The 21447-nt window shown below is 34.2% G+C and overlaps 3 protein-coding genes across 3 annotated transcripts; 2 read left to right on the top strand and 1 right to left on the bottom strand.

Moving 5' to 3' along the window:
• Positions 1-840: 840 nt before the first annotated feature.
• LOC133705008 (NAC domain-containing protein 71-like) lies at positions 841-4016 on the top strand. The gene is made up of 4 exons (XM_062130100.1): positions 841-1109; positions 1241-1521; positions 2437-2796; positions 3626-4016. The coding sequence occupies exons 1-4, from the start codon at positions 953-955 to the stop codon at positions 3851-3853; spliced, it is 1026 nt and encodes a 341-aa protein (XP_061986084.1). The 5' UTR covers positions 841-952; the 3' UTR covers positions 3854-4016.
• Positions 4017-6842: 2826 nt separating this feature from the next.
• Positions 6843-8151, bottom strand: LOC133704580 (myb-related protein 330-like). Its single transcript, XM_062129456.1, has 3 exons — positions 8022-8151; positions 7798-7927; positions 6843-7602 (listed from the first exon to the last, which is right to left on the bottom strand). Exons 1-3 carry the CDS (start codon positions 8149-8151, stop codon positions 6843-6845), a joined length of 1020 nt encoding a protein of 339 aa, XP_061985440.1.
• An 8899-nt stretch (positions 8152-17050) lies between these two features.
• LOC133704699 (uncharacterized) lies at positions 17051-20331 on the top strand. The gene is made up of 3 exons (XM_062129620.1): positions 17051-17605; positions 17701-18048; positions 19560-20331. The coding sequence occupies exons 1-3, from the start codon at positions 17297-17299 to the stop codon at positions 20046-20048; spliced, it is 1146 nt and encodes a 381-aa protein (XP_061985604.1). The 5' UTR covers positions 17051-17296; the 3' UTR covers positions 20049-20331.
• Positions 20332-21447: the final 1116 nt, after the last annotated feature.

The following is a 21447-nucleotide window of genomic DNA, read 5'->3' as shown; positions in this document are numbered from 1 at the left end:
CCACAAGCTGATTGCTTAAGAGCTGCTTATTTTTTGTATTTTGAAAAAAAATTAAAGTTTTTATTTTTTCCCCTCAAATTATTTTTTTATAGTATTTTTAGATCATATTTTGACATGTTAATATTAAAAATAAAATTTTAAAAAATAAAAAGGATATTATTTTAATATATTTAAAAAAACATTTTAAAATACAAAAGTCTCTAGAATAAGAAGAAGGGGAGACCTGGTATTGCGTGTTAATGGGTGCGGGCGGTATAGTTGGCCCACACAGCCTTTCGAGGGGTCCTTTTGATTTTTGTTAGTTTGTGGGCACACAAAAGCAGGGAAGCTTCTTATCCTCCCCTGCTGGTTTTCATACAAAATCTTACACTTAGAGAATCTTAGACAGCCGGAGGACTTGTTGTATATACCGTAGCGTATCCAAAATCCCAAATTTATTAATCAATGCAAATACCAAATCTAGACAGTCTCTCACACGCTAACATTCCTCAGGGAGTTTGTTTTTGTTCTTTAATTTGTTTTTAAAATGTTTTTTTTAGGAATTAATATTTTTTAAATGCTTTTTTTATGATTTTAAAATACTAATGTTAATAATAAAAAATAAATTAAATATATTTTAAATTAAAAAACACTCTCGAAAGCACTTACATCATCAATCACATATTAAAATAAAGTGAGAGATATTCAAGATAAGTGTATGAAGGAAGGGACAAAAAATTAATTAAATATGTTTCTGGTTTCTTGAGTGAATGGCAACAGCGTAATACATAGAGAGGTTGAAGGGCTAGTTAATGTGAACATCTCTATCGTAACAGAACAGTGGCCTATATAGTTCAGTGTCGTCCAGGCCGGCTTTGCACCATGTTGCGCTCCATCTAGCTAGTTCTCAATTGGGCCACTATCCCCTCTCCCTCTCTCCAATCCTCCTGCACGTTATCTCTTCATCTCAGCGATGGCACCCATGAGCCTCCCTCCTGGATTTAGGTTCCATCCAACCGATGAAGAGCTTGTTGCGTACTATCTTGATCGGAAAATCAACGGCCACACAATTGAGCTTGAAATTATCCCAGAGGTTGATCTCTATAAATGCGAGCCGTGGGACTTGCCAGGTACATATATCTAATCAATTAATTTCCATTCATCAGTAATATACCGATGTTCTTATATATGCTCTTGATATTCTTTCTGACTCTTTTTTACTATTTTTGGTGTGGTTGGAATGTGATAATTCGCTTAACAGACAAGTCATTTTTACCGAGCAAAGATATGGAGTGGTATTTTTATAGCCCCAGGGATAAGAAGTACCCTAATGGGTCAAGAACTAACAGGGCAACAAGAGCTGGTTACTGGAAAGCCACAGGGAAAGATAGACCAGTGCAGTCTCAGAAGCGGCCAGCTGGCATGAAGAAGACATTGGTGTATTATAGAGGTAGAGCTCCTCATGGAATCAGAACCAACTGGGTAATGCACGAGTATCGCTTGATCGACTCATTTTGTGGCAATGCATCATCAATTTTAAAGGTATTGCACTCTCACTACTGGCTTGGTGTACAGTTTTTATTTGATCGTGAATCTGTAGTAGTTTAATCAAGCAGGGGCACACATATAGCCTATTGCATATATAGTTTCAAAATTATATAGAAGTGAATGAATTAAGATCATTGATTCACCATGATGAAGTTGGATCTGCCCCATTTCGTGGTTCAGTGGCATTCATATTTTTAGACTAGTATTAAGAGACTATTAGAGTATTAGGGTTTACAAAAAGTCACCTAGAATGTGTTTGATTGCCAGTTCTGCGTAGAAGACATACGCTGATGAACTTTGCAATAGGAACACGCGCATGTAAGATAGCAATTGGCCTCGCAAGGAAACGCTGGAACAATGACAGGATTAAACTGAGAGGTTTTTCGGGGTATGTTTTGTTTGTATATCTTGTAGATGCAAGGAGTTGATCGGTACTGGTCCATGCAATGAGATTCATTGATATTGATTTTAGTAATTCATGTAGCGTCTATCACTTCAAATTAAACGATACAGGAACACGTTCAGATGCATTATGCAGGGAGACGTGACAGTTCAAAGCCAGGACTTTATGCAGTCAAGTGAGGAAAACCGTCATTGATTATATACTTCTTTATGATAGAAGCAACGCATATGTCGATCAGATCTTATCGAATTTAACCATTGCACTTGATTTTATACACCATTATCTTTTTTAGATCTTCCCTTCCCTTACACTACTAAATGTTCTGTCTCTTTAATAAAGAATACCTTATCATCAACATGATGATGAAAGAGTCTTTGTTTCAAAACTTTAGTTGCACTTACACTATCCCTGTTTTGTTTCTTGTTTCTTTTTTTGCTCTTTGTGATCTTGCTTTTTTAGATCTTTGTACACCTCTTTAACAAATTTGATTACTTTTTTCACCGCAGGATTCCTATGCATTATGCCGTGTTTTCAGGAAAACAGTACAAACTCCCAAAACAAAAGAAGAGAAAAATGTTGGTGATGATCAAGAGAGGGATATTGCAGCGTGGGTCTCAGAAGAACAATTATTGGGGGATAACAAATGCCGTATTGAAATTTCTAAAGGGAGAGAAGCTGAATGTGAAAATTTCAACAATGACTATTGTAAATTCCCATCTGAAACATCTTCCTCAGATGTCACCCAAGGGACTCCAATTGAAACTGCAACGGCCGATGATTTGCTAGCTCCAATTGCCTCGGATGAAGCCAATAGCTCAGCTGACATTTACTCAGTGGGCATGGATTTCTCGTCGAATCTAATTCAGGTACATTAACAAATTTCTTTCATAAATGATTTTAATTTCTTTATGTTGATAGACTTTCTATGGTTTCATTTCCTTAGAACTAGTAGATGTCGGTGCAATAATTAGTAATTTGATAATTATTGCATATAGATGCATAAAAAGATAATAGAAAAACATTAGTTCACTGCTGGTATGGGCCATACCAATAATTAACTCATCTTTTCTGATCATGATATGATTATCTCTTTTGCCAATACTCCATTTCCTGCAATGTTCTGCTTTTATTAAAGCTTCAGGCTCACACCAGGGAAAATAGCATGTGGTTGTGTCTCGCACACGATGAAAGTACAATCCTCGGGCCGCTATGTGTTGGAAATGGCCCACAAAACAAGCCCTTTGAGTTTTTTCTTTCTTTTGATCCGAAGTTAAAGCAGCAAAAGTTGGAAGCAATGAACTCCATATCTTTTCCTAAAGCTTCCTTCTGAAAATCCCTCAAACACTGACTCCAATTGGCTTTTTCACCATCTTCAACATCTTCTTTTGACTGACTCAAACATAATTCAAAGTTCGAACATCTTTCTTCCTGATTTTTCTCTCTGAGTCTACTATATATATATATATATATATATATATATATATATATATATATATATATGAAACCTCGAACATCGCTATTTCCGATGCATATGTTTCCCCACTAGAGTTAATTTTCTAATTCAAAAGATGTTGCTAGGTTGACTGTTTTATTCAACAACAATGCTCAAAAGGATTGGATTTTCCTACTTCCCGCCGAATTCCTTTTTTTCTTTTCCAGCGATGTTATTAATCGCACAACATACTGTGGATGCAGGATATGCAGATGCCAGTCCACTCAAGCTTGCTCTATCAATTCCCGTACCCTTCTTTAGAACTAGAAGACTTCCCACAGATTAACATCGCCGAGTGTGTGAAGCCATCCAAGCCTGAAATTAGCGACGAATACATGGTGTACAAGGATTGCATGGACGGAACATTAGAACAACTGTGTTCCTCTCAAGACAACTCCAATACTGTACTCCCCCATGCAAGACTAATTTAGGGCCACTAACTAAGATGACCACACAAAGTAACAATTATTTGATATGTTACTTCCAGTTGTATTACCATCGAAATTCATATTACAGGCGTAGGATATATTGTGATGGGCTACATAACATGAAAAAAATATATATGAAAAGAAAAGTGAGGATTATTTTGCGTTATGATAAGGTTACAAACATCAATATTCAATATACAATGACAGGTCCAAGCACGCCATCATTTGCTTTTCTGTTATTTTCTTCCCGTTTATTTTTTTATACGATTGTTCATACTTCTCGGTCAAATTGAAAATAAATCGGATGAACATTTGGTGATGGTGTGCCATCGAGAAATTCGTGATCGGATTTCTTTGTGGAAATAAATCAATCGTTTCTGCCAAGGTACGTAAATGAACAAAATAATCTCTCGAATGATTAAACTAGCGTGCGTGCTTGTAATTCCATTAGCACGCATGATTTCTTTTAAGATAAATCCGAGCATAAAAAAAAGGCGGGAATAAAAACTCTTCAATGTGAGGCAAATGCAACAATTAGTACATACACGAGCATGCGAGCAGACAATTTTAGAAGACATGTGTGCAGTGGTGACAAATGGGTAATAAAACAATTATCCGTTATTTACAGTGCTCATTTTCATCTTGAATGAATATCAAAAGTTTTAATAAAAATTTTATGTTTGAAATTTATTTTTAGCGTTAAGAATTGAATTATAAGTGAAATTTAATCTTTAAAAATACTATAAAAATAAATTAGAGATCAATTCCTCTTATTTATAATTTCAAAGTAGGGAAATTTAATGTTAAAATTAAATTTCTCAAAATACTCATCTAAATTAAATTTTATTTTTAAAAAATATATAGATTCAATTTATTTACCAATTAAATTCAATTGCAGTTAAAAACTATCTCAAACAACCTAAAAGTTTAACCCTGTTTAATTGAAATGAATATTTAACATACATGCAGGGGTTCAATTGCTAGAAATGCCGATACAAGGACTGAAAACTAAAAAAGAATATGAATTGAAAAACTTCCAATTGAGAGCGTAGCTGTAAGAAAAATAAAATACAATCACCACCTTAAATCTGTCAAAAGGTTTTAGCTGCATTTTCCAAATGAGTTGCCTATCCAAACCCACCTAAACCTTGTAATTTTGGATATCAACGACATATATATGACCCCACACACACGAGAGAGAGAGAGAGAGAGAGAGAGAGAGAGAGAGAGAGAGAGTGCCCAATGAAGACCCAAGCAATGCATCTCAAGCTCTCGCTTTCAGAGAAGATGTGCGAGAAGTTCATACTTGGAAGGTTTCTTGCTTGTCTGATAAGAGAGAGAGAGAGAGAGAGAGAGAGAGAGAGAGAGAGAGAGAGTTTTATCCTATACAAAATGTTTCGAGATTATCACAATATGACAGCAGGAAGAAAAGTGAGAGGTCCCTGATTCGGATTCTCGCTCTATAAAAGTAACATCAAGAAAATGTACATAAGCAGATGAAGAGCCGAATGGACGGGCTTCTCCAGGTCAGTAGAGCAAGACTTTTGCATCGATGGGCACAGAGGCTGCAAGTAGAGTCTCATGACCATGCCGACAGCTCCAGTCTTCAACCAACGGGAAGCAGAGACGAGAATTTTATGGGCTGGATCATATAAACGGAAAAATGGGCCTGCCGACAGTGGTAGTTTTATGGGCCCGGTTGGTAACTGGTGCAATAATTATCCTGCACGGCCTGGATGGTTAGAATCCATAAATTAGGGTGGTCGCCAGGGGAGTGAGCAGAAGCAAATTAATTAGCAGTCCAGCGAATAGACTTCAAACAATTATTATTTTTTACGAAAATAAAGTCTAAAAAGGCACCTAATGATTATGAGATGGTTTAAAATTGCATTTTGAACGGTGATTTTAAAAAACAATTATATTTTATTTAAAATTATTTTTTTATATTTTTAGATCATTTTAATATATTGATATTAAAGATAATTTTTAAAAAAACATTATTATGATGAATTTTTAAATAAATATTTTTTTTAAAAAATACTGATTTTATAAGGGATTCAACTTCATCGTTCAATTTTCTTTTTCCTGACAATATATACCATGCGAGTTTTTGTTAGAGTGAAGAAAAGCATTATACTTTACATCGGCAAAATAAATATGGGAATAATATTGCTCAAACTATCCCTTAACCACAATAAAAATTATAACCATATTTACATTGATGATAGTGTAACTTTTTGTAAAAAAAATTAATAGAAGTTGAGGTCTATTAATAATTTAACATAGTAAATTAAGGGGTCAATTCAAATAAAAAAATTAAAAAAATCTACATCCAAATGATGGATAATTCAGAAAGTATTTGTACATGTTTTTTTGTAAATAAAAAACATAATCTGGGAGATGTTCAACAGGTCTTTCCCGAATTCATTAAAAATTATTGTTATTCTCTAGCTAACACCAACACAAGAAATGTTAGACTTAGCAGCAAAAATTTGCAGCACATTTAATTTTTTTCGCCATAGGCCAAAACTATGCATTTGCATATAGCATCGATATAAAAGATTGCCATAAAAGTTTTTACATATATCTTTACGTATGAACTCAATTTCAATGTGCAAAATTTAATAGGGCCGGCCAGAAGATTATATAAATAAAAAATAAAAATAGGCATCTAATTTCAAAGTAATATGGAATTGAAGTTTTCTAACAACAGCAAAACTCACGGAACGGTGCCGGAAAACATGGGTTGGGAGAAATTAATCAAGAAAATTAATCAGTTTTCTAGCATTGCAGGCCTCAGCATCCAATGGGTACTTTCAAATTTAAACAATTAATGGTCTTAATTGATATCACTAATATTATTTCACGCTCAAAATAAGTTGGTAGCGACAAATTGAAGCATTTTTTTTCTTCAAATATATATTTTGGGATGCCGAAACTGGGCAAAACCTACCGGCAATGTAGCACTAGTTACATACACGCACGTGGAGGCCTAAAAGTTCCATGCAAGATCATCCATGGAGCTAAGATCACGACACATTGAACCAGGCAATAATATTGTGGAGTCGACAAACTCAAGATCGTAACTAGTAGTGTCAAATGAAGCATCCATATTGTCGTGAACACCTTTAGTATTATCCATGATTTGGGCGTCACAAATCTTGTTTGGCTGGTTTTCTTGATCCTGTGATTTCATAACTTCGAATACTTTTGCTGCATCAAAGGGCTCACCAATGATATTAGTTCTCCAAAAGCAATTCTCATCCAAGAGACCGAACCCAGTTGGGTTCGCTGAAGACGAAGATGAAGAGGAAATGAGTGTGTTCTCAATGGATGATAAACAAGGAAAAATGGAAGAATCCTGGGAATTTTGAGTATTTTCATTCCAAATCATGACACTAGGGTTTTGATAACTAGAGGTGGGCAAGGGCAAGCTGGTTGTGGTCTGTAGCAATGGTGGTTGAGTACTGCTATTACAAGGATAAGGGGAAGGTAGTGTTAGAATAGGAGGGTTTATCTCCATGGAATAATCTTTCATCTTTGAATCCAGGGTGATAATTGAAAAGGGTTGTTGGTTAGATTGTGATATATTGCATGCAACCTTATTAGCTGCTCTCTGATGAGAAGGGATCAAGTTGTGAGTTTTTGGGTCCAAGCCTTGTGCCATGAGTTTTTTCTTTATGCATGAGTTCCAGAAATTCTTCACCTCATTGTCTGTCCTTCCCGGAAGATGTTTTGCTATCTGAGCCCATCTGTTGCAAGTATATATACATATAAATTAAGTACTTGTAGTGAAATTACAGTGAAAGTGATAAGGTAAGTAATTCTACTCTATTCATGTCATCTAGTGATCTAATGTCCCCATGGTTAATTAGAAACGTGTTTTGATTTTGTTTTGTTTTTGAATTTTCTATACACAGTTTTATTGAGACTTGAATGATCCTCACCTGTTGCCTAAAATTCTATGGACATCTATGATGATCTGCTCTTCTTCCGCAGAAAAGGAACCCCTCTTGAGCTCCGGTCTCAAGTAGTTTATCCATCTCAAACGGCAACTCTTACCGCACCTTTTTAAACCTGCAAGTACAAAGCAATAGCGCATATCAAAAATAGATCAGATAGCTTGATTTTTATTTCAAATGCATGCAAAAAAGGGTATCAAGACACACACCAGCAAATTTAGGGACAGAACTCCAGCTTCCATGACCGTGGCTGGTGATATATTTGACAAGCTTCTCATCTTCTTCAGGAGACCACAACCCTCTCTTAACTTTCTGTTTGTTGCAGCACCTGTGGCCCATCTCAATCCTCCACTCCCTTCTTCTGTCAATCCAGTACTATACTTCCTGCAGCCTAGGTAGCTCAGCATAAAACGTTGAGGAATTAATTAACTTCACTCCCTCACATGGAAAGTCTCAATTTATATCCTTGTCTCTTGTCTGGATACTAGCTAGTATATACAAGAGCACTGGACTTGTTTACTTAGGCACGATAATGGTGAAGGGAAAGAAAACACGGTGACCGACAAGTGCTTGATTTTCCAAGAAATACAGGCCAGGTGTCAAATCATGCAACAAGATATAGTAATTTGAGAGCAGGCGAGATTTATTGGCTTGATTGGGAGATTGATCAAGTGGCGCATATGTTTGTGTTGTGTTTTCGATTTGCTCATAGTTATACTATTTTGTTAATATATAATATTGATTTGCATTGCTAAACTCCCAGCTCTAACCACGCAGGTCCCACTTGAAAAGAGAGAGAGAGAGGAACAGAAGGTTGATCGATTGTTTCTGTCAAACTGAGTAGTATTTATATATGATTACTTCCAAGCATTTCTCTAATTAGAATAGTATCAGGCAAAATTAACATGCAGGAGGTGTCCTTGATTGCTCAGTTTAATTACGTTTCTATGATGCTGAATATTCTCATTTCTCATAGTCCATTTATGCATAATTATGCCTTACATCTCTATATATATGACTCAATCACACAACATGTATATATATAAATGAAGAAGAAGAAGAATTCAACAAACCCTACAAGTTATAAAAGCAAACACATCGGAAATGTGCTGGAATTCAAACTTGAGGTGCACTCATGACCACTACGTCTAATTGAGTGCATTGGTGTCCTTCTCTTCGGTCATTGCTCTTCCATCATTTCGTAACAGTTGAGTGATCCCGAAAATGAACTTGACATGTTATTTCAAGAAGAAGATAGCTTTTCTTATAATTTGCTTAATTTGCATGAATATTTGATGTTAAGAAATATAATAATATTTTAAATCCTTGAAAAATTGGAGTGAAATAAAGAAGAAAATCAATTAAACACTCCATTCAGATACAATATCTTTTTATTCGAAAATCTAGAAAACAGTTTTTTAAATCTGTACGTACCGAGTTTGAAAAATAAATTTTAGAGGCCTTTCATAGTTTTTCAAATAAAAAAATTAAAATTATAAATAATACAGTACTTTTCTTTTATAAACATGCATATTTTTAGTAGTGTAAAACATTAATTTTTTAAAAAACATAATATTTAATTAGTGTAATAATTTTTTTTATTATAAATCTAATAATGTAGAAATATTTCATTTTTTTTTACTTAACAAGTCTAAATTTTTCTTGATGTTTTCTAATTTTAATTTTAATAAAATTTATATTTTTAAATTAGATTATCATAAATATAAAATATCAAGATGACTATATATTATAAATTACGATTTTTTTATATATAAAAATACCTATGATCTTGATATTGTTTTGCGCAAAAATTCTTACCGTTCTTAATAAGTCACTATTTCGCTATCAACACCATGAAAAGAAATTTAAAGAAAAATGAATATAGACTTGGCCCGTTTGTGGACGACTCTAAAAATGTGCTCCTCATTCGGTCCTAGCTATCTTTCAAGAAACTTGACAAAATTACGTTATTCATGATTAATTGTGTCGACACCTTTGAAATTTACCAGTTAATCTCTCCTGGTAAGTAAGTCTGTATTTTACATTATCATCATCCAAAGATAGTCTCATGAAGAGAGAGAGAGAGAGAGAGAGAGAGAGAGAGATCCCTACCGTTCAATTAAGAATTCTATCTTCAGGGCATTTAGAGAGCTAGCTTGATCGTGTCGAGTAATTTATTGACTGAAGAAACATGCTGTCTTGGCAACTTTAGTAAGCATTGATTATTCATTATATGGCTTCACTAATTATCTGACTAAAAAGCTTTTCTTGTAGCCATGATTAGTTATTTTTCCAAGCAAATAACACCAGCAAGAATGCTGTTTTATGGTTTTCTTAGTCATCGTTTCTCTTTTTAAATATATAAAATTCATGGCGTTTTGCAGTCGATTGATGAAATACATTTGACAGCGACGTGCATGGAGTGAAGTATAGAAGCTTGAAAGAAACTCATCCACTGTTTAATCAGACAGATAAATAGTATTAAATTCAAGCATTACATTGTCGAGTGTCGAGGGATGGATTTTGTATTAGTTTATAGGCAAAAATAACAGTTTTTCAACCCTTTTCCTCAAGAAAGCTTTGCAAATGAAGTGTTGTTGTGGACAAAGAAGCTTGCACTTCAAAGTTCAACCTACTCTATTCTTTAACATAACCTTTGCACGTTAATCTTCAATGACTTGACTATTTTGTTTTTACGGGTTGCCCTCATGGAACCGGTTTGGCATGTACCAATCACACACACACGTATCGTACTTTTTAAAAAATTTGTTCTAGATTGAAATTTGGATATTTATTTAACATTTGTTACATGTCTCATGAGAATAAAAATAAAAATATTAAATTTAAAAATATAATAACTTAAAAAAAAAATAGTTGAATGAACGTACCATAAAGTGATGAGGTCGGTTGTTGATGAACTGTTGCATCCTTTTTTGATAGTCTTCACTTCACATGTACGTTTTCACAAAAAACTTAATTGGGCTGGACTCATGTTTAATAGCCATAGCCTGTAAAAAAAAAATGCTACCAGTTAAATATATTTATAAATAACAATAACTTAATTAAAAATAAATGTGATTAATTAAAATAAATATTACCATTCGTTTTGCATTTGAAGTGAATAGAACGGAATCGCTAGTGTGTATAGTAATTGAACCGTAAATTTTTCAACTTTTATTCCCTGCACCGGACTATAAACATCGTGTAAAACATTTAAACATCACGTTTTGAATATATTCTGTCTATATATTTTCTGGAATGTATGATGAGATCTATCTGTATAAATATTACTTCACTGTACGGTTTGCCTAACTCAATAGGCAATGGTTGGATATAATTTCTGGGATGAGGAAACGATCCGGAAAATTAATGTTTGAATTGAGAAAGAAATATTACGTAAACTTTAAAACTTTTCTCCTCTTGACCTTTCTTTTTCCCGCCCTTCATTACAATGTTAAAATTTAATCTCTAAATGATGGTTAAATGTTCTTCTATATATAATAACTATTCTTTCTCTTATTGTTAAATGATAACACATGAACTTTTTGCCCGTTTAATTAAGCTAATTAAAGTCAGAACACAACTTTGATGTAATTATTTATTATTTATATATGAATTATCTATTTGTATAAAATCCCTCGTTTTGCAATAATTTATGGTGAGATTTTTAAAAAATAATTTTAAATTTCAACACAGACACAGTACTGTATAGTATTTTAACTATACTATATTATACGTCATTTTTGGTGGGTAATTGTTAATTAAAACTGTAATCATCAACATCAAGCATGTATACAACAAGTACGTGTCACATGTCTTGGAGGTATTTTTAACGTGGAAATATTTTTTTATGCGGAATCTTATATTTCATCATTCAGTTGGGCGATTTAAGACATGTGGACACAATCATTATGGACCGTCAACATGAAAACGCTCAATTAATAATAATAATTTTATAGTTATTTGGTATCCAATAGTAATTCGAAATTTACTTTGGATCGATTCTTTGAAGTCCCATTAAAAGTCAGTCTTTTTTTTTTGGTTGATGTGATAAACAATCATTTTAATTTACTGTGATTAAGTGTTTAGAGTCTATTTGTTTTTGTAATTAAAATCTATTTTTAAATTTTTTTGAATTTTTTATTTCAAATTAATTTTTGTGTTTTTTTATCGTTTTGACATGTTATTATTAAAAATAATTTTTAAAAAATAAAAAATATTATTTTAATATAATTAAAAAAAAATAAAAATAAGTTATATTACAACTACAAGCTAACTTAACACGAAGGATTACGATAAATTACTGGTTAATGCGAATTAATTAATGAATTACGTTGTCCCGCTGCTGGGCGAGTAATGATTTTGCCCGATGAGTCTACGGATAAGGTCAAAGGAAATGTTTCAGTATTACGTGTGAGCAAAGGGATTTGATTTTTCCTTCTACGCAGATATTGGGAAACAATATTTTATATTAATAAAAAAATTGAATTGTTGTTGATATTGAATATTTTTATAATATAAAAAATATTCAAAACAGCTGGTTTAATTTTGTGAGAAGGGAATAATAATGAAAAATAGGTTGTTTTCAAACAACCAAGCAAATTACATTTATAGTGTCGAGTAATTAATAATTGATATGATAATATCGTTATTTGTCCAAAAAAACACAACGAGATTTTCAAAAATCAAAACTTCCAAATGAGAAAATATAAATAAATCAAATCCAGAATCGGTGGGCCAGTCACTGAGACTTCACTCCTTTCTTGTGTAATGAGCCTGGTATGGTGGTGTGATTTCATCTTCAGATAGAGCCTCAGGCCCGTTTAAGGGCCCATATTGTAATTTGGAATGCTGATTTTGTTTTTAAAAATGGGCCCATCTACTCTAGTTCGAGAAATAAAAACATATGGTTTAAAAATTACGATCTTGAATTTATAGAAAAAAAGAATTATTTATTTTTAAATCTCAAAATTATAGCCTTGGATTATTTGTAAAAACTCTTAATTCAAATGTCCTGAATATCAATAAAAATAATAATTAATATTTTTACGGAAGATAACTCATATGGTTATTTAAATAGAAGACATAATTAACAAATCTAGGTATAATAATATAAACCAGATACAGCTTTAAAACTTAATTGATAAAGAAATCCTAAAATAACTATAAAAATAAAGAGGAGTCTCACGTAAGAATTTAAAGGTTGGATTTGGATATATTATCGAATTAATTAGGATGACGCTACCTTAATAGTACAACAAGGAATATAACGTCTTTTAAAGATGCTGATAAATTTTAACATGATTAAATAGTTGAGTAATTTTTTTTTTAAAAGGTTTTTTTGGTATTTCTAGATTTTTTAAAAAACTTTGATTTTTCATTGAGTGTCCAGCATCGAAACGCCATGTTTTTATACCTGCTGTATATATTATCATTATTACTTGGCGCAAGTGAAAAGAAAAACAAAGAGTAGCTATTCGTTTAAAAAACTCCTCTAATGTCCAGTTCAAGCGCAAGATGAACACTTGGATGGGGATTAGGGGTGTTTACAGTCCGGTTTGATCCAGTTTTAATCCAAAAATTTAATTAAATCAAAAAGTAATAGTCCTTGTTAATATAACCCGAATCGAACCGAGAACCGGTTCAAACCGAACTGGTTTTGTTCGGTTCTGATCGGTTTTTAGCATTTAAAACCAGAAAAACCGAAACATTTTTGTTGCTGCCGTTGTATGCCTTAATCTGGGCTTTGTGCCAGTGGAGGAACGAGATGCTATACTACATCTTGGATAGATTGCCATATAGGATGGATCTAAGAATTCCAGAAAGCAAAAAAATCTCAAAAAATCTTAATGCCAAAACCATAACTATTTTTCGATGGCCATCTTCACAAGTAGGACTATGTTTACACCATCTACCTGAAACAGAAGTTTAGATTTGACCCTTCAAGATGATTTATGTTCCCTTAAAACCTTAAAGATTGAGATCATGAAGGGTTAGGGGAAAAAGAAGGGGTGGGGGTGGGGCGGCTAAAAGGGTTAGGATATTTGGGGTTAGGATTTTTTTTATACCTTTTTTCTAGATTTAATTAAATCAGTTCGGTGTGGTCCGGTTCAATCAGTTTAAGCTTTTTAAAACCGGAAATGAACCGGACCAGACAATTTTTTTTATTTTTTAATCGGTTTATTTGGTTTTTTCTATCGGTTCAGTTTTTTTTATTAATTTTTTCTTGGTTTAATCGGTTGGTCAGATTTTTGTTGCTGCCATTTTATACCTTAATTTAGGCTTTGTTCTAGTGGAGGAACGAGATGCTATACTACATCTTGGATAGATTGTCATTTAAGATGGATCTAAGAATTATAGAAAGCAAAAAAATCTTAAAAATATTTATGAGAAAACAATGAAATAATCTTAGTGCCAAAACTATCACTATTTTTCGATGGCCATCTTCACAAGTGGGACTATGTTTACACCATCTACTTGAACCAGAAGTTTAGATTTGACCCTTCGAGATGATTCATGTTCCCCTGAAGCCCCGAAGATTAAGATCATGAAGGGTTAGGGGAAAAGGAAGGGGGAAGGGGAAAGGGGGGAAGGGTTGGGGGGGTGAAAGGGTTCGGGTATTTAAGGTTAGGATTTTCTTTTTATATCTTTTTGTTTAGATTTAATTAAACTGGTTCGGTGTGGTTTAGTTTAATCGGTTTAAGCTTTTAAAACTGGAACTGAACCAAACCGGATGATTTTTTTATTTTTTAATTGGTTTATTCGATTAATTTTTTTTTGGTTTTTCGGTTTAATCGGTTGGTCGGTTTTTTTAAATATCCCTAAAGAAAATGATTCTTGATCTGAAACTTGAGATCACCAACAGAATATAATCATGGTAATAATTGCTACTTTTAGTTATACAATAAAGTTTCAGGAAATATTTTTTCCATTATGTATTTGCAATATCAATACAAGGTATGTTTATAACAAATTAATGTGAAAAATGTTTTGAGAATGAAAATTTACGGTCTTATCGAGATGTCAAGATCTAAGAGCTAGATTTATATATTTGATTGAGGAGGTGTTTTGACGTGTAATATTGATTATGTTTTCAAATATTTTTTACTTGAAAATATTATTTTTAAAAAATATTTTTAATATTAATATATTAAAACAATATAAAAATATAAAAACACAATTTCGATTATATTTTTAAATAATTTAACAATGAAAATGGGTCGAATTTGAAATACAAGAGAAAGATGTGATAGACTAGCAATTAACGTTATGTAAGCATGTGCATATCCACTTGTACTTCCCAACAAATGAAAGTCACGTTTCAACCTTCCACCAAGAGCCTGTTTGGCAGTGTGGTTGCGGATGCTTTTCAAATAACTTTTCGTGCCAAAATGCATGCCAACGATGTTTTTTCATTTTTAAAAAATCATTTTTGACATCAGCACATCAAAACGATCCAAAACGTACAAACCATATTAAATTTTAGCAAAAAAAAAACAAAGAATTTTCAATATTTTTGGGAACGCGGCCGCAGCCGCGTTCCCAAACGGTCCCCAAAGCAGAGAGCTCTTGGCTTGGAAGATAACCCATCCCCCTCCATCCGCCGCTCCACCGTTGATGCCGACTCGACACCATACTCCTCTAGAGAATCCTGTGTCGAGGCCTAACGGCCGGCCCACCTCCGTGTGGGTCACCGTAAAGTAGGAACTTTAAAAACAAAAATCAGGAACAAAAAAAACTCTACTATCAACATCCAACATAAGAGCAAGTGTGCAGCTAGACATAGTTGATTTTTTATTTATTCACTGACAAAACTCGGCTCACCGAGATTTAAGGTTTAAGAAATAGGCTGGTGATTCGTCTGATGTTAATTGTCAAAAAGAGGAAGGGAAGAAAGGAATTCTGTTATGTTAATGTCTATTTGACCAGGTCTGTCTGGAACTTGGAGAATCATCGCATGGTGACAGCATCTTGTGCTCGTGGGGACCACTCTGGGAAATGCATATTTAAAGGGTCACGATTAAAGAAGATGCTAGCTAGTCATCAGTGACTGCCCCATGTATGTTCTACAGATATTATTGACCGGAGAAGATTTGTTCCACGAATTACTCCAATAATCTTTTTTTTTTATAACCATGGTTTTCAGACGATCTTACTAGCATCTTAACTAAATTAATGATTAAATAAGGCTTCAGAAATCTATGATCTGTAACATAATCTCTAAATAATAAATTTATAATGGGACAAGTTAGGCTACATACCTAGAGTTATTATTCTAGTAATTTTTATTTATTAACATTGGTGTTCGAGTCAGCTTGCGAACACTGCGATTAATCTCACTGATCCTGAAGTTAATGACCATGTAAGCTTCCTGTGATCCTGAGAGGACTCGAATTCGTGATCATTGCAAAACAAACTCAAGACTTGACCAGTTGAGCTACTCTTCAGGGTTATGTTATGTTATGCATCTATTGACCAAAGAAGATTTGTTCCGCGAATCACTCAAATAATTTTGGGGTGTTTCTAAGTATGTTAATAATTATTTTTTAAAGTGTTTTTTTATTTAAAAATATAGTAAAATAATTTTTTTCTATTTTTTTAAAAATATTTTTACCATCAACCTATCAAAATAATTTTAAAAAATTAAAAATTAATTTTTTTAAAACTAATTGTAAAAAACAAATAAATACCATCAACGAACCGCGGAAGTGATGGCCTTTACCGCTGAATCTCACGGTAGACTTGCCATGAAGTGACCAGGACTATTTTTATTACAATAAATACAAATATTATTTGTTCTGTTTTTTATTCATTAAGAAACTCTGTATATTTTGGATCAGACAGATATCCCTCTTCTAAAAAAATGGGATTCTTAGTTTTATTTTATTAAAAAGATTATCGAAGTCTGAGTAATTTCTGCATCCACCCAGATAAATAAATGGATGGAATGGAATAATGAATGTTTTCGATGTTGCGTGGACCAATCGCCAAGACTTCAGTCCTGTCTTGTGTAACGAGCCTGATATGGTGGTGTGGTACCAATTTCCTAGGAAGATTACCCCTTGAGACCGGGGTGATTAGGAGCCCAAATTGTAGGGTATGTCCTAGGGTCCACAAAGAGGACCTAAATATTTATTCAAGAAAAAGGAAGAGATAGCCTAATCCTCCTGGGACCCCTCGCATGGAGTCGCTCGAGAGGATACTTAAGAGTAGTAAAACGACAAGAGGACTCTAAAAGAGAAGAGAAGAATAAAGCGAAAGACATCCCAACACACAAGCCTGTATTATAATAAAACCATCATCTGCCGCTGGACAGATAAGCTGTTCCTTTTTGTCCCTTCCTTCTGATCCCTAGCTATAACTCCCAGCCATGGCGATTGTTTTTATACACATAACTTCTGCTCACTTATACTGATTCCCAACCCCAACACTCATCATCTTCAACAGTATTCACTAGCTAATTAGCACTAATTTCCGTACATTCATGGGCTCGAGAGCTAGATGGAAGCAAAGATGGTGCACGCAAACCTTAACTCCACTGCTAGAAGGTCCGGACCCCGATATGCAAGAAGAAGGTAACAAAAAGGAAAGTTCATGGGAAATAATTCGTGAATGGTTTCGATTGCAAAGGGGTCTTTCTGCAGGAAACAATTTTACAGTCTCCTTGTATGGGAGCATTCCAGCCAAAAGACAAGATTTGAGGCTTCTACTTGGAGTATTGGGTTGCCCTCTAGCCCCAATCCCTCTAGTTAACGACCCCATCCATCGCATTCACATTAAGAACACACCCATTGTAAGTTCTTGCACCTCTACTTATCTAAATTTTTCATTTATTTTTCTTTCCTGTAACTCCATTTGCTAATTAACGTAGCTTTTATTTTGTCACAGGAAAATTCTGCCGCGCATTATATCATACAGCAATACTTGGCATCAACAGGGTGTTTAAAGCAACAAAAATGCATGAAAAACATGTACTCAGCAGGGAGTGTGAAGATGGTCCGTTGTGAGACGGAAATCTCATCAGGAAAGAATGTGAAGAGCTTAGGGACTAGAAGTGGTGAAAGTGGGTGCTTTGTTCTTTGGCAAATGTTGCCAGGGATGTGGTCTCTTGAATTGGTGGTTGGAGAAAATAAGGTCATAGCAGGCAGCGATGGGAAGACTGTGTGGCGGCATACTCCTTGGCTTGGTACTCATGCTGCCAAAGGACCCCAACGCCCTCTACGTCGCATAATCCAGGTACTAGCCACAGTCTATATGCAGTGCATCAAATTCAATTTTTGGATTGGAATTGACCCATTAAACATTGAGATCACCGTAATTCTAATTATAAAAAAGAATTGGTCTAGAATTTAGTAGTCTAAAATTGGCAGGAGTATGAGAAATAAAAAAAGCAACAGGGTTTAAAATCCAGAACTTCTATTAGCTAATCCATGCTTTGAACCGATGATTTTTTTTTCTTTTGGTTGAAAGATAATGAAATCTTTCTGTTTATTCAAATCTACATACAAAACAAACATAAAAGGATGGAGATAGAAGACCAAAATCACAATCCCGAGAAATGGTAGCGTATATGTATTAGCATCCGGCATGATACAGAGACCGTCTCATGCTTTACCAGACAAGCTGCTTTTTTTGAAACTCACGTTATTCACTGAGTTGGGAATGGCACGTGATTTTCTTTTTGACGTCATCTTTGATCATGTTCAGATACAGTTTCTTGGGATTGCAGCTTATAATCATCCCTTTGCTCTTTAACTTTTCCTTTTTTAGCGCTTTAGCGAAGTGCACCAGATTTATTGCACTATAGCTATTTGCTTTTCTTGGCTTTTCCCCTCTTCTTTGCTCGTTTACTACTTGTTCCCTTGGCAGTCGTTTCCCTTCTCTTTTTTCTCTCGAAATTATGGTGAGCTTCAGGACTTTAAAAATTAGAAACTATGTTGGTGGACTTAAAAATACTAATATCTCCTGAGGGGCTACTTAATTCCTTTGGTAGATGTAGATCTAGTGCTAATTAATGCTCATGCCCGTATGAGAAACATTTCTTTGCAGTTTCTTTTTGTGCCGAAGCCATGTTTCCTACCCACAAAGAAAAAGAAAGAACGAAAGAAAACAAGACTCGGAATTAGCCATGAGGAATATAACTGCTTCATACGCTCTTAATTAGGAGTGTGGCCATCCCCATTTTGTATTTGTTTCCTCGCTTGCTGTGAGTACATGAGAGGAATCGATCTCTGGCCCCAATTGTTGAAACTTTGTCCACCTTGAATGAAAAGCATATTACTATACGCTTCATATTTTTCATGTGTTATTGGAATAGCAAGGCCAGAATGTAAAAGCTTAGGGAGAGCATGTATGGAAGTACCTAAGATATTTGGACCTCCCCCGTCATCGTTCTTTACTAATTACTTATTCAAGACTTAAATTTACTGCCTTCCATTCTCAAACAAGAAGGAAAGGACTCAAAGTAATCACCAATATTTCATTGAATTCTTTGAAGTTTATGATTTAATTTCTCATTCTTTCATTCGATTTCGTGTACCTTCTCTCTTTTTTTATTATTATTATAAAACGAAGGCTTAAAGCCGAGATCTTTTAGAAGAGGGACGCATGGATGCCGGCTGAGCTTCAAGCCCATTGGCACCTGCCTTGCTTCTAATTATGTGCTATTCAAACACTACATTGCGTATAACATGGACCTCTTCTCTACATGTACTTATTCATTAGTCTTGTGATGATTGATATTCCAGGGCTTAGATCCAAAGAATACAGCCAACTTATTTGCTAAAGCACAGTGCCTAGGTGAGAAACGAATTGGCGAGGATGATTGCTTCGTTTTAAAAGTAGCTGCTGACAGAGAAGCTGTGATTGAAAGAAGTGAAGGACCAGCTGAAGTGCTCAGGCATGTACTCTATGGCTATTTTTGCCAAAAAAGTGGTCTCTTAATATACCTGGAGGACTCCCATCTAACCAGAGTACAAACCCCAGAAAACGAAACTATCTACTGGGAGACTACCATAGGAAGCAGTATCGGGGACTACAGAGATGTAGATGGCGTGCTGATTGCTCATCAAGGAAGGTCAATCGCAACAGTTTTTCGATTCGAGGAGTTGTCTGTTCAGCATAGTAGGACTAGAATGGAAGAAGTGTGGAGGATTGATGATGTTGTGTTCAATGTGCCAGGGCTCTCCATGGACTATTTCATCCCTCCCGCTGATATCTTTGACGCTTCCCCGTGATTAACTGACGTTAACTATGTTTTTGATAGTTTCGGCGGGTACTTTGTGGTGTATTTAATCTTCAAGTGTAGTATGTAGCTGCTTTCCAAGTCATGAAGAAAAAAATAACCAGTTCTAGCTTGGGATGGAATAATATATTGAAAAGTTATTGAATATTCTTACGCGTCAATTAATCTAGAAATAGCTAGGTGAATGATTGTATTCATGCTTGTTTATAAATTTCCAAGATCTATATATGCTGAGTTACCACTCATGAATGTTACACACTTGCGAGTATTTGATCTATCTTGTTTCAAGCTATCAATTTAGGGTGTATTTGATAATAATTTATCTATTTATTTATTACATTAACACCTTAAAATCATCTACATGAATTTGATATATTTTTAGATAAAAAATGATTAAAAAAACACTTTGAAAAACAAATTTATTAACAAAAACTCTCCCTCGAGGGGAAAAAAAACTGGGTTTTGCTTCGAAGGGGATAAAGATTGGACTGGGGGGAGCTTAATTGAGGACTCAGAGAAGCTCAACATGGAGAGTTTCGTATATTCACAGCACCTCCATGACTATAGGACGAGAGAAGCTTGGGACTAAGGACATGGGCGTTGCAAGCCTACAGATCAAAGCTGCTAGAAGAAGCAGCGCAAAGATATTTCTATCAGAAACAGGACAAGATCATAGCGATCTGAGTGAGATACGGAAGGAAATCCCATATAAGCTCAATATTAGTTTCACCTTCATAAAATCATGGTAGTTGTAAGTTATAGCAAAAGCTTCTACCCTGGATGGCCTCAGGAGTTCAAAAGATGTGGGCTTTAGCTCGTTTACCGAAAAAACAGCACCTTGAAGCCCATTATAAAGTGTAGTAAGGCCCATAGATGAATCCATGAGCTTAGAACGCCCTCAGATTTTGGGCCGAGCACATTGAACTCCGGTTACGTCCAATTAAATATTCTTTGCTAGTGATAAAGACTTGGCTTCATATCTTCAAAAGTCTATGAAAACCTATATTCCCACACCAATGAAATATTCGATTTGATATAGTATTTAATATCTATTAGTTTTTATATATAGAAATAAATTTTCATTATTGTCAATTTCTTTGAAACAGTTAGCTAAAAAACAAAACAATTAGTTATCATTCTTGATAATCTTATAGTTAAACTTACAGTTATACAGATGACAATTCCTTTTATTTCTCAAATCAGACAGACCATCCTTGTTTTTCAGTTCTCTATGGCAATATATATATTGCCACAATATCACTGTACATTGACATTCAAATTCTAGTTCCTTTTGTTTCTAAAGAAAACTACTCACTTTTTGTTAAGATTTTTATTTATAAAAATCTTCTTAAATCAAATGGATTTGGCAAATATGCATACTCAAGATATTT

This window comes from Populus nigra, chromosome 10, assembly GCF_951802175.1.
Source record: "Populus nigra chromosome 10, ddPopNigr1.1, whole genome shotgun sequence".
NCBI lineage: Eukaryota > Viridiplantae > Streptophyta > Magnoliopsida > Malpighiales > Salicaceae > Populus > Populus nigra.
Note: the sequence above shows the minus strand (reverse complement) of the source record. Positions and strands in the feature narration are given on the sequence as shown.

Coding starts and splice junctions, on each gene's coding strand:
- LOC133705008 (XM_062130100.1), top strand. CDS start 953: ATGGCACCCATGAGCCTCCCTCCTGGATTTAGGTTCCATCCAACCGAT. Junction 1,522..2,436: donor ATGCATCATCAATTTTAAAG/GTATTGCACTCT, acceptor TTTTCACCGCAG/GATTCCTATGCATTATGCCG. Junction 2,797..3,625: donor TCTCGTCGAATCTAATTCAG/GTACATTAACAA, acceptor CTGTGGATGCAG/GATATGCAGATGCCAGTCCA.
- LOC133704580 (XM_062129456.1), bottom strand. CDS start 8,151: ATGGGCCACAGGTGCTGCAACAAACAGAAAGTTAAGAGAGGGTTGTGG. Junction 7,928..8,021: donor TTCTGTCCCTAAATTTGCTG/GTGTGTGTCTTG, acceptor TTGTACTTGCAG/GTTTAAAAAGGTGCGGTAAG. Junction 7,603..7,797: donor CATAGAATTTTAGGCAACAG/GTGAGGATCATT, acceptor TACTTGCAACAG/ATGGGCTCAGATAGCAAAAC.
- LOC133704699 (XM_062129620.1), top strand. CDS start 17,297: ATGGGCTCGAGAGCTAGATGGAAGCAAAGATGGTGCACGCAAACCTTA. Junction 17,606..17,700: donor ACATTAAGAACACACCCATT/GTAAGTTCTTGC, acceptor ATTTTGTCACAG/GAAAATTCTGCCGCGCATTA. Junction 18,049..19,559: donor CTCTACGTCGCATAATCCAG/GTACTAGCCACA, acceptor TTGATATTCCAG/GGCTTAGATCCAAAGAATAC.